Here is a 13,247-nt window from a genome sequence, read left to right on the forward strand (position 1 = left end):
GCAAATTAATCAAACCCAAGGAAGGAGTCTTGGGAACCTCTGACTTATAGCCAGTCAATCAGAAGAACAGTGACAACCTGGGCTTTAGACCATCATCCAAAGTAAGTGGAAGAAGAGGGGAGGCAGCCTTGTAGGACTGAACCTTTACCTGTAGAACTTGATGGCATCTCTAGGTAGATAGTGTCAGAACTGAGTTAAATTGTAGGACACCCAACTGATGTCCTGAGCACTATCTGGTGTGGGGAACACCCCTCCCTACACCAGAATTGAGTCCTTGGAACACAAAAGATGGGAATTTATCTGAAGAAAACAAAAACACTAACTCGAAAGGATATATGCACCCCCATGTTCACTGCAGCATTATTTACAATAACCAAGAAAAAGTGGTACATATACACAATGGAATAATATTCAGCCATAAAACAGAAGAGAATCTTGCAATTTGTGACAGCACAGATGGACCTTGAGGGTATTATGCTAAGTGAAATAAGTCTGACGGAAGAAGACAAATACCATGATTTCACTTACAGGTGGAATCTAAAAAACAAACAAACTAACAAAATAAATAAATAAATATAAATAAAACCAAGGTCCTAGTTCAGAGGACAGATTGGTGATTGCCAGAGGCAGGGAATTAGGGCATAGGGGGCAAAATGGGTGAAGGGGGTCAAAAGGTACAAAGGTGTATTCTAGTTATAAAATAAGCAAGTTAAGTCATGAGGATATAATTTATAGCATGGCAACTATAATTAATAATATTGTATTGCATATTTGAAAGCTAAGAGAGTAAATTTTAAAAGTTCTTATCATAAGAAAACAATTTGTAACTACGTATGGTGATGGGTGCTAAGTAGACTTATTTTCATGGTTATTTGGCATTATATACAAATATCAGATCATTATGTTGTACGTCTGAAACCAATATAATGTTATACATCAATTATACCTCAATAAAAATATTTTTAAATTTTAATAACAAATGAAAAACATTCTTAATTAAACAACACTCACTTAAGTAGCAGGCACTTTACGTTCAGAGAGTAACTATGCACACACAGATCTTAGTCCAGTCAGTCAGGACTTCCACTCACCACAACTGGCTTCATCTGCTCCATCTGGGCAGTCAGATGTAAAATCAGAGAGCTTGCTGGATGAAATACAGCCTGCATCGTCATGTGGCCCAAATCCAGCTTCAAAATTAAAGAGATCGAGAGAATAAAACATCTTTTTTTCCTCCAACATAAATGGGATGCATAATTGTTTCACGAACACTAGTTTTTAAATATGCTAAAAATGGCAAGCACAGGAGGATCTCAAACCTCTGGCCATTAATATAACATAAGTCCCTATCAGTGGGACATGATAAGTCCCCTTCCACTCCCCTCCCTAAACTCCTGGCTGGTACTAATACTAAATTCAGTGAAGGAGATCCTATAATTGCCTACTGGATAAATTTACAAAAACGGTGAGAACGTTTCTTTTCCTTTGTGTAAAATCATTGGTCTTTCAGGAATAATTCATGCAAGTTTGGCCTAATGAGAATTATGCTCTAACCAACTGAGCTGGTGTTCAGATTGAAGCACACATAAATGAGTTTTGAGTTAATTTATGAAAAGAATTCTCTGTATGTGAGATCGAGTATTCTCAGAGCCTTCTGCTAAGGTTAATTTTAGTGATAATTTAAAACATTTAACCACACTTCTGCTTCCAAATACATTCTCCTCAATGTCAACTCTAATGCCTTCCTACTATACCAATTCTGGTGATGCAGTATATGATTAGAAGAATAAAAATGTTTAATTAATTAACAGAAGTCATTCTGGTTAACCCTCCAAAACTCATTAATCATTAAATCTGCTGCTTTACATTCTTTAATGTCCATCAAAACAACTCACACACACAGAGCTTAGAAAGGTTTATTATAAATTCAGGACAAATATTCTGAGTAATGTAAATGCATGTTAACACAATACAGAGTTAGGACATAGAATATACAGCCTTACCAATGAAAGATGTCTTTAATAAAGGACTTTAAAAAATTCTTTAACCCGGATCTCAATCCAGAACTGATTCTCCTATATCATCCTTGATTAGTGAGTGCATTTAGCTCCTGTTAAGAATGCAGTTTTCCCTCTCACTAAATATGTTGTTTAAGGAAACATAACTTCAGAATGTATGACATGCCTGATGTCCACATGCAGTTATTTTTCATGTATGGAGAGTAAGAAAAATGAAGTGTTTCAGTTTTCAGGCAACATTTTTAATATGTATTTCTATTTGTTAACTGAGACCTGACTGTAGGGGTGGTCAGAAAGAAACATCAGTTAGTGTTAAAATAACAAAGTAACTGCAGGCACAATGTATACCATTTCAACACACTCTCAGAACCTAAACTACGGTTAGATTTTCAAAAATGTCTATTCTACTATTTGGAATCCATTTTTATGACAATATACCTGTCTCTTAACTGAAATTCTCTACAAAATATTTAGTCAAAGAATTAGCCGAACTCCATCTGTTTCTTGAAAATATTATGTTTTGAATTTAAACACAGAATTTTAGGGTCAAGTTTGAAATTTTTCATTGGCCTTAAGTCAGTTTTTCAACCATGATAATCTTTTTGAACGCCTGAGTGATTGTGAAACATGAATTTAATTGCATATTCACTTGAAGTGTCAAACAAAATTAAAACACAATTGAATTTTTATAGCAGTGTTTTAAAACATGCAAAATATTTTAAATTCATGACTTTTATAATTAAAAAAAAATCTGTATGTGACAATTTTAGCCACAAATGTAGAATGTTATTAGAAGGGAGCCTAAGGCCTAGACTGTGATATAACATATTTTTTTAAAAAGGTAAAAATATATTTTAAAAAGGTAAAAAAATATGTTTTAGTTTTCAGGGACATGTGATTTAATCCACATCTTGGTATTAGGCATTACTAAACTATATTATTGAAGGATTCTAATATATTTTATATTTTGATATCAAGGAAAACTAATTATTAATTTTGTTTGCTTTTTGTTTTTGCGGTACACGGGCCTCTCACTGTTGTGGCCTCTCCCATTGCGGAGCACAGGCTCCAGATGTGCAGGCTCAGCGGCCATGGCTCACGGGCCTAGCCGCTCCATAGCATGTGGGATCTTCCCGGACCGGGGCATGAACCCATGTCCCCTGCATCGGCAGGAGGACTCTCAACCACTGCGCCACCAGGGAAGCCCAAAAACTAATTATTTTAATGTTCAAAACTGCAGCAACCACAAGAAAAAAAACTTACCTTTGCTTTGAACACTAGTACTTGGAAGTGTCTTATATGAAATTTCACATTCCTGGGATACACTGATGTCATCTAGAGCAACGGTAGCATGTGATGATAAAACAGTAGCTTCTAAAATTAACTATAATTACAGAAAGATAAATTATTAAAAATATATTATAAAAGTCTTGAAATAACTTTCTAGGCCCAAAATGGAGCCATTCCTTCCCTGGATGCCATGACAGCAAACCAAAACTTAGATAACTTTCATGCCCCTTTAATGCTCCCCTTGACCAGAAACAGAGTATATTCAGCAGTCAGTCCCCCAACTTCAAGCCAACTCTGGGCTCTATGTTTCCTTGTTCCTTCTCACCCTAAACAAGGTTGACTATATGGCCCCAGTCAACTCGATATTTTCTGTTTTACTCTTTCTCATTCTTTATTCTTTACCCTATAAAGCTTCCTGCCTTCCACCCATTTTACAGGTCTCCAAATAGAGACTGTCTGCTTCATGAAGTGCTGAATAAACCTTGTTTGTACCACCTAAATTGTCTTCTTTAACCATTTTTTAACAAAACTAAATTTATTACAATCATACTTTTTGGTGTAGAGAAGCTCATCTGCATCTGTCCCAAACTTCCAAACTAATTTTAGAAAATTGTTTGACCAGAACATTCAAATGAGGAATTTATAAAGTCATAACTCCTTTGACAGCAACTTAGGTAAGCCTAATATCTTAGGTAACCCTAATATCTTAGGTAACCGTGTTTCAATTAGAAGTTGCAACATTCATCATGACTGAAGGCTGCCTTCCCATTGGAGCCATTAAGTCATAAGCATTTAAAATGAGCTCTTTGGGGTAATCAGCTGTGTGGTTTACAACTCAGTTTAATTGAAATATGAATTCATTTATAACAGGTTGGCTGAAGGCAACAATTCATTTCTATATCAGAATATTTAAATCCTTATATATATATTATACATATATGGAAACCTACTTAGTGAGGTAAATAACCACATACAGTGGTTAATAACATTCATATGCTAAAGCACTTGGAGGCATCTATTTAAGTTTAATTTATTCTAACATTCTAAATAATGACTGGTATAATTTGTTTTCTTTCTTGTTAATCACTCACATTATTATGTTGTTGCTCTACCATGAAAGAAAGAAAGAAAGAAAGAGAGAGAGAGAGAAAGAAAGAAAGAAAGAGAAAGAAAAAAGAAAGGAAGGAAGGAAGAAGGGAGGGAGGGAAAAAGGAAGGGAGGGAGGGAGGGAGGGAGGGAGGGAGGGAGGGAGGAAGGAAGGAAGGGAGGAAGGAAGGAAGGAAGGAAGGAAGGAAGGAAGGAAGGATGAATTTATGTCCAGAGCCTTAAGGATGCATAGCAGGACCACTAGACCAGGACACGGCTAGTAAGTGCATCTCCACGTAATCAGGGAGGATCTCTGGTCTCAAAGATCTTACAATTTACTTGATATGATACATTAACAACTAAGCTATACCATAAGTACTATATAAGAGAGAAATACAAGATACTAAAAATCAAAGAAAAGCACTTCATTATTTCTGTCAAGAATATGAAATAGAGTTTGAAAAAAAAAGATTTAGCAAAGAGGTAATATTAAACTTCAGTTTTAACTGTTGCCTAAGATTCTGTTACCATGAGAAACTGGTAACATAACAAGTAAAAAAAGGAAATGTGAACATGTAGAGTATATTTAGAAAACTTTGGGCATTGTAGGATGATGGGGTTTAGGACATGCTGTCCCAAAAGAGGGCACCTATGCAGCATATGGAATATTTCTAGCCAAAGGAACTTGAGAAATGGTATGTGCAGGATGGACTTTTTGACCTTTCCGCTAAAGCAGATCAAATCCTCATGTGAGATGAACCCTCCCTATGCCAGAGATATCCTTATCTCTGAAGACAAAAGGACACAGAGAAGCTGAACAAACAGGCCTAGCTAAGTTTCCCAGTTTATTACACTCGGCTCATACTCTTTGCCCTATCATACCTTTCTACACCTATTCACTCTTCATCAAACCTCTCACAAAAACCCTCAGGTTTAACTATTTCTTCAGGTCTTCATTTCCTTATGAAGGCCCCCACGTCAAGTAAAACTAACATTAAATAATTTTATATGCTTTTCTCCTGTTAATCTGCTTTATCAGTTTAATTTTGAGACCCAGTCAGGTACCCTAATAGGGTCAAGAAAAACTATTTCCTCCCCTATGGTAGGAGTATAGGATTTTTTGCCTAAATGAATTATTGCCTAAATATTCGTTAAGAGAAGAGGACTGACTGCATGAATTGGTACAGCCCAAATGGACAGCAATTTGATGACATCTATTAAAAAGATAAATAGGGCTTCCCTGATGGTGCAGTGGTTGGGAGTCCGCCTGCCGATGCAGGGGACGCGGGTTCGTGCCCCGGTCCGGGAGGGTCCCGCAGGCCGCGGAACAGCTGGGCCCGTGAGCCATGGCCGCTGAGCCCTGTGCGTCCGGAGCCTGTGCTCCGCAACGGGAGAGGCCACAACAGTGAGAGGCCCACGTACCGCAAAAAAAATAACAACTCCCAGAGTAAAATAAAGATGATATTAGGTCATGTACATGTCTGCTTGCTTCCTTCTACATAATTAAATTCAGGACCATGTAATGAACGATTATAATTTGACCATTAATTAAAATTTTCCAACTTTAAACAGAGAATAATGTTACTTCCTTTAAAAAAAATGTATCTCATATCTGTAAATAATATCACCTGATTATTCCAAAATCATCTTCACTGTTCCTATTTTGTATTACTTGCTTTAACCAAGCTGATCGTTTGATTTGTCACCAAAGGCAGTTCCCTTTGGGAACTACAGTGTCCTGTAATAATTGGTATGTGAGCCAGAGGTTGCTCACAAGAACTGTTTCAATCATTGACAAAGGCAGAGTGAAAACCTCATTTTATAAAGTTTCTCAAGGTAATTTGAGAGTTAAAATTTCAAATTATATGTAAATATCTTTCCTCCTAAAACTATTTTTTAGGATCTTGCTGATTTTTGTCTTATCCAATTATATTATATTACTCCCTGAGTGAACAGAATCACTTCTTGTTTTTCTTTCAGGAAGCACAGCAACGTGTAAATATTGTCTATAATCAAGTGATTACTTTTTAGATCTGCAAAACAGAAAGAAACTTTTCCAGAGAAATACTCAACTAGCATATTTAAATTTTGGTTCTTTGATATCTTGCTTTAAAAAAGAATAATGAGAGTGAATAAATATGTATCTAAGAGGAAATGGAGACAATAGGAATATAGTAAGATGCAGTAAAGAAAAATTCGACTATAGGAATTTTTGATGAATGATGGTAGTGTTAAAAATAACATCAACAGCAAGCTTTTATTTAGAGCTTACTGCATGCCAGGCACGTCCACTTATTTTAACACTGTGAAGATGATGTTATTTTCTTCCACATTTTAAAGCAAAGGAAACAGAAGCTTAGATAGTTGAAGTTATTGGTTGAAGATCACATATCTAGTATGAAAAATGTGTGACCTGAGCCATGGGTGACTGTGCTGTACTATAGCACTATCATGAAATAAAGAGATAACTGGTCTTTAGCAGATACTGCAGAACAGAGCTACCTGGCAAAACAAGATTGACTGAAGCCCTAGGTTAAGAAGGCTGAGGACAGAGCAACATTACAGAGACTAGACCAGCTTTTACTTTGCATTATAAATCTCACCCTTCACTGAATCTTCAAATAATATCAGGAAATTGTTATTGATTTATCCCATTGACTCTGATCAAGAGCGAACATGGTATCAATCATTGAGGAAAATTTCACAAAAGGGTCATTTTAAAATGGAATCTGAAATATGACACAATTATGTTTTAGTAGCAAACTCAAAGACAGTAGATCAACTGGAAATCAATGGACAGTATTCAGAAAAAGTACTACCTCTAGATATGAAATTAAGAAGAACAGTTAGGAAAGAAATTGTAAATCAAATATTTGTGTAAAACACTGAACATATAAAATGAGTAGGCCCAGTTAAAACAGATTGAAAAAATTCTATTAACTACTTGACTTACATTCTTCCAATAAAAACTGCACAGGAAACGGAAAGAATATTGAAATGTTGTTAATCTGCTGTTCTTACAAAATAAACAGTAAGCCTAATCCTTTTCCACTAGGAAAAATGAAAGCCCTACCTAACCAGGGGTGCTGATTTCCTAAGGAACTCAGAGCAATTTGCATTCTATTGTGATGTGTACAAGACACATAAAAGGACCACACTGAATCTGAATTTCATGGCTACAAGAGAACCAACTAAGAGGTCATACAGTCCTATGCCTTTCTCCTTTCCAATGTTTATATAGGATGATGTCATATAAATACATGTTCAGAGTTTAGTCACACTGAACAGATGACCAGGCGATGACTAAGGTCACCCTTAAATAATTCAGTCCACTAAATTTAAAGTGCCAAAGGAGCTTGTTTCCAAGAAGATAAACTTTAAATATTTGAATATTTAAAAGCTAGATTGACTATTTGTAGGTATAATATCTTTTCCATTTGCTATTGAAAAAAGAATGAAGTAGAACTGCACCTAGCTAGACTCCTCATGCATATTTCCATAGTTTTGAAAATAGACTTAGAAAAATCAGGTTAAAAACAACATATTAGAATTTTTTTTTCCTGTAAAGGACAAGAAATAGAATAGAAAAGGGTACAAAGAGGACAAAAGCTGCATCTTTAGAAGCAAACCTATCAACATTATAAGCAAACAAAATGTTCATATTAGTTCATTCTGAGGTGTGAGTACATGGGTATTTGCCTCTCTCTCTATTTTCTATTTGTTTGAAAGATTTAATAATATATCTAAGTAATATTAATGTATTAAATAAAACCGTGTATATGTATCTGTGTGTGACTGTGGGTACTTATGTATCTTGTATGCGTGTGTATGTGTATAAAATCTGGACTTATTCATACCAGAATGTTAACACAGGCTCCAAATTCCTTCGCCAAAGTCTTTGAGTCCGGCTGGGTTGTGAGATCTGAATAGTTCAGAGTTGAGGATGTTCATCTAAAATGTATCCTGTATATTACTTGATACCCTCAGGGAGACTGGGGGCAGCACTTTATCATCAAACCCATCACTAAATGAACTGCCTAACGCTGGTTCAGGTCAGGAGAAACTTTGCCTCTAAATTTGTTTTCCAAAAGCTTATTGCTTTCCAAATTTTAATTTTCCAAATTGCTGATTAGAGACTGTGGACTTGTAATGGCCTTCTGAAGAGTGACATCTGAGAGAACAGTTCTTATTTTTCTTTTCACTGAACTGTAGTTTCTAAAACAAGCCTGTACTTCGGCCAAGTAACAAGATTACATAAGAAGGAACAGAGGTGTGTGCTAAAATCCTTACCTTCTCGGGCTGAATTAAACATGGCCGAGGCTTAGCAAGAACCCAGGACAATTCACTCCCCTCAAAAAGCCAGCACAATTAAGCAGAGGCTGGGAATTCCCTGGCAGTCCAGTGGTTAAGACTCCACCCTTCCAATGCAGGGGGCACAGGTTCGATCCCTGGTCGGGGAACTAAGATCCCACGTGCCGCATGGTGCGGCCACAAAAATACATTAAAAAAAAGAAGAAGAAGAAGAGGCTGATTGGTGCCGACTGGGAGCCCCAAGGTAGGAGAGAGAAAAGCCAACACGTGGTGCTGATCCAGCACGGAGGGGGTGAAGACAGAAAACATCACCAATCTGTGGATACCAAATCACAAAATTCCATCAACCCACTGGTCAATTTAAATCTAGTTAATATGCCCCCAGATAATAAAGAGCAGTCTCAATTTGCACCTCAAAACAAAGCAAGACCAAAACCCCAAAAGAAGAAATATTAAACAGGAAAAAAAAAAATACCCAGTGCCAAAACTCTTCAATAACGATGGTAGGTTAATGAGGCCAAGAGAGAACGGCACAAGTTCCAACTCATAATATTTCTCAAATAGCCAGTTCTAACAAAGGACATTCTGGGTTTTGTCTTTTGTGTTTTTATTAAGACTTTTAGAGCAGTTTTAGGTTCGTTGCACAACTGAGAGGAAGGTACAGAGGGTTCCCACACACCTCCTGCCCCCAGGCGTCCGTAGTCTCCTCCATAATCAACATCCTCCACCAGAGGGGGACATGTATTCCAACCCATAAAACAACACTCACACATCATAATCACTCACAGTAAAAAGGTTTTCCCCAAAGGATGAGTCCTGTATTCTCTAGCAGTCTGCTGTTCTCTGGGTGGAGCTGTTTGTTCTGAGGTGAGGTATTATTTTAAATACATCTTCTCCAAAATATCTTGTGCTCTCTCTGTTGGATTTCTATATTTACCTCAGTTTGGAAATGAGTACCAGATGAGGTGTGTTATTTTTCAGAGCCTCCTAACACCCCAACAATGTTCTTACTTCCCCAACCCCATTTACAGAGGAAGAATCAGAAGCACGGAAGGATTAAGCAACTTCCCTCTGACTGGACACCTGGGTTTGAACCCCAGGCTCCAGAGTTCATGTTCATAGCTACCATTTTAGCTACATTCTCTTTCATTCAGATTCCTCTCAAGCATTGCTTTTATTATCACTGTGGTTTTCACAGATTGGAAAATTTGAAGCTCAAAGATGTAATGTACACAATCACTTAACAACACAGGGGGTGAGCATGAGCAGAGATGGGAACTCAGACTATGTGACTCCTAAGGCAGTGAGTGTTCCACTATGTTCCACCATCTAATCTAGTCTCTAAACAGCTCTTTGCAAACATCATCTAGAAGGGAGTCATGTCCAGGAGGGTGGAAGTTGCTGTACCCATTTGATAAGCTACCGTTTCCTTCTTTCATTATTAACCAAATAAATGACATAAAAGTGATAAAATTCTCAGTATTAATGGGCAGCAGAAAATAAGGCAATAGGATAGCCCAGATTTTTTTCACTACCTCATACCTCATATAATCCACCATCCTCACTTAAGAAAACAAACATTTTCCTGTTAAATTACTCTTCTCTCTGCCATCCTATTCAATTCTTATCTCCATTTTTGCTACGCTTCCACAAGTCTTTAGCAATTAATCAAGATAACCTCTCTTCTCATCCCTGATTGTGAATGTCTGCTTTATTAATATCAAATACAGTTACGGGATATATGTATTATATTATTATCTGGAAAGATCAGCATTAAATAAGCATCTTCTGCTCAGTTGTATTAATTTCTTACATGCTTACCTGAAAAGGCAGAGTAGACTCTCCAGCCTTCGCAAAGAGATCGATTTTTGCTTGTCTCCACTGAGATTTGGAGACTCTGACTAGATCACCTTGCTTCTGCAAATCCCCATCCAGTGATGTTCTTGTAAAAACCGAGAGATGTGAATGCTGAGACAAACGATACCAAAACTGCACCTGGTGAAAAATGTGTTTGAATGATATAAATATTCCATTTACCTGAGTCCAGTAGCTCTTCTATAGTTAAAAATATCCCAAACTACTTCTTAATTCTCCTCCAAACATGCAGACCCAGAAAATGCTAAGTACATCTTCTGCCAGCCTTTGTATTTCCTCCTGAAAAAAAAGGCTCAAGGTAGCTACATTAACTGATATTTTTAACACACGCCATAGAGATATCTAAAGAAATGGGACACTAGCACCCTGCTCAGACAAGTCTGAGGACGTATATTTGTCCACACCGTCATGGAAGTTTGACAGAACCTTCACTATTGCTTCTTATGAATCTGGGGAGATACACGTTCTATATCTGACTCAAAAATTACAAGACCATGTATTACTATTCATTCTCCTTGATGTCTCAATCCAAGAAAAAGTTATCTCAAAAACTTGATTTCTCAGGTAAGAGAAAACTGCTATGAATACTTTTCATTAATTCCTTCTCCACTGTGACATTATCAAAAAACTTGGGAGACTATATAATACTGTTCATCAATAATTTAATCCAACTAGAAAATGTTCTCTTCGAGGCCAGGGAGCCCTGACTTGATCAGTTTGGTTCCTACTCACCACCAGTGATGACATAATCTAAAGGACTGACAGGTTAACTAGGTAGTGGAGAAAACACAGAGGAGTATTTTAAGGTGCCAACAGCAGTAGCTATGATGTGGAATTCAGCACTATCGTTTATTCAGCAAATACTTATTGAGCATTTACTAAATACTGGGCCCTGTGCAAGGTGAAAATTAATTGCCTCAGTGGTTGGATGACACAATACAAAATATGACCAAAAAAAACCCACTAAAGCAAGTTCAGACACACAGCAATTTTTTTCTTCTTCTCATTATGCCATAGAGAGTTCTAATGCTGCAGATTTCAAAGAAAAACACAGTATCATTCAGAGATGAGGTCCCTGAGAAATGAAATCACTCTCTTTGGACTCAAAGGGACTCCTTTTCAGTTTCACTACATTTAAAATTTTTGGTTATTTTCCTTTGTCATTGGGCTTTTATTTTTTTATGTGGACAGATGTTATTACATATATTATTTATTTATTATCCCATTTATTTCACTGTTGGTACCAATTTCAGTTGAAAGTTGAAAGAAAATTTTTCATGCTCTTTTAAAAAATTGTTCAAAACATCAATCAAGCATTCTCTGTTCCAGCGTGGTACACATTTTTCTTTCAATGTCTACTGAATTGCCACCAACTGATCAAAACATTCTTTCTGATTGATTGTTCATTTCATATTAGATTTTACTACCAAGCTCACCTACACTCAGGCCTTTAAGCAAGAAATGTAAAGTCAAACAGAAGTGTTTGATTAAATTCTATGGAAAGAGAGGATGTTTGTTCCTCAACCACAATTAAACGTTAGATCCCTGCTGTAGTTTCAGCACGTTCCAAGCTTGTAAATATGCAAAATGGAGCTTTAAACCTAGTTGTACAAGAGCTGTGCAAGCCCCATCAGAATTTCAAGCTGTCATATTGTCACTCAGTACAGTACCAGTGCGAAGTTATTTTAATAGTGCATTAAGAGTAAATACCAATGGGATCTATATTCAATAAGATAAGAGCTTAGAACTTATACTTAATTTACTTTTTTAAAAACAGAAATGGCATTGTAGAGATTTAAGGAGAATTCTTTAGTTTGGTATAGACCAAGACACTTTCCAGAGTCTTTTCAAATTTAATATTGGTACGGGTAAAATCACTGAACAAAATTTATAAGTACAGCTGTGATTTTCGATAGGAACTTAGCCAACATCCGTGGCTCTCACTGTGATACACACTAGTAGTGGAACACTAAGTCTTAAACTCAGAATCACAATGTACGTTGTGAATTCCTCTTAGAACATATCAAGGCGCTTTGTATTTAGTAGGTATTCAGTAATAGGTATTGAAGAAAAGAAGGACGTTTGAGTGGGGCTATCAGCATTCTTGCTAAAGCAAATGTCTATAAACCTTCAAAGAGAGGTAGAAAGAGAGACCTGCTCTGTGTTATAAAAATGTGCAAGGAATTAAGTGTCCTTAAGGACCTCAGAGTTTTATGGGAGAGAGTGCAAAGAAAAGGAACAATTAAGTATAATGCGTATAATGACAAAGGTATGAAAACAGTGTGGCTATTTACATGTAAGTGAATTAAACAAAACGAAAATGTCACTTTCTTGGTTACACTCATCACATTTTAAGTGCTCAATAGCTATTTGTAGCTAGTGACTTCCATAGTGGACATAGCAGAGGAAAATGTCCATCACAGAAAATTCTATTAAAAAGAGCTGTATGTTAAATTTATGCCAACCATTTAAAATGTATTTAGTACTTTTCATTTTAAAGGAAATTATTGTTTCGATTCATGCCTGATTCATTAAAAAGCAGTTATATAAAATATTAATATTAAAGGCTTGCTTTTATTTCTCCTCGGTTTTCACTAAGTTGTATATATATGCACAACTTGGATTGTATGTATAGGGTGACTATGCAAGACCATGAATCATTTTATT

At 36.4% G+C, this 13,247-nt stretch overlaps 1 protein-coding gene across 1 annotated transcript in view; it reads right to left on the reverse strand.

The window, feature by feature from the left end:
* The window catches only part of MALRD1 (MAM and LDL receptor class A domain containing 1), a 580,486-nt gene that overhangs the window by 476,515 nt on the left and 90,724 nt on the right, over positions 1-13,247 (reverse strand). Inside the window, exons 14-15 of the mRNA XM_024765840.1 lie at positions 10,527-10,700; positions 3,282-3,402 (exon numbers count right to left, since the gene is read on the reverse strand). Of these exons, the coding sequence (XP_024621608.1) occupies positions 3,282-3,402; positions 10,527-10,700 (295 nt within the window). The remainder of the gene's footprint in view (positions 1-3,281; positions 3,403-10,526; positions 10,701-13,247) is intronic.

The sequence above is a fragment of the Neophocaena asiaeorientalis genome, unplaced genomic scaffold (genome assembly GCF_003031525.2).
Source record: "Neophocaena asiaeorientalis asiaeorientalis breed wild unplaced genomic scaffold, Neophocaena_asiaeorientalis_V1.1 scaffold217, whole genome shotgun sequence".
Taxonomy (NCBI): Eukaryota; Metazoa; Chordata; class Mammalia; order Artiodactyla; family Phocoenidae; genus Neophocaena; species Neophocaena asiaeorientalis.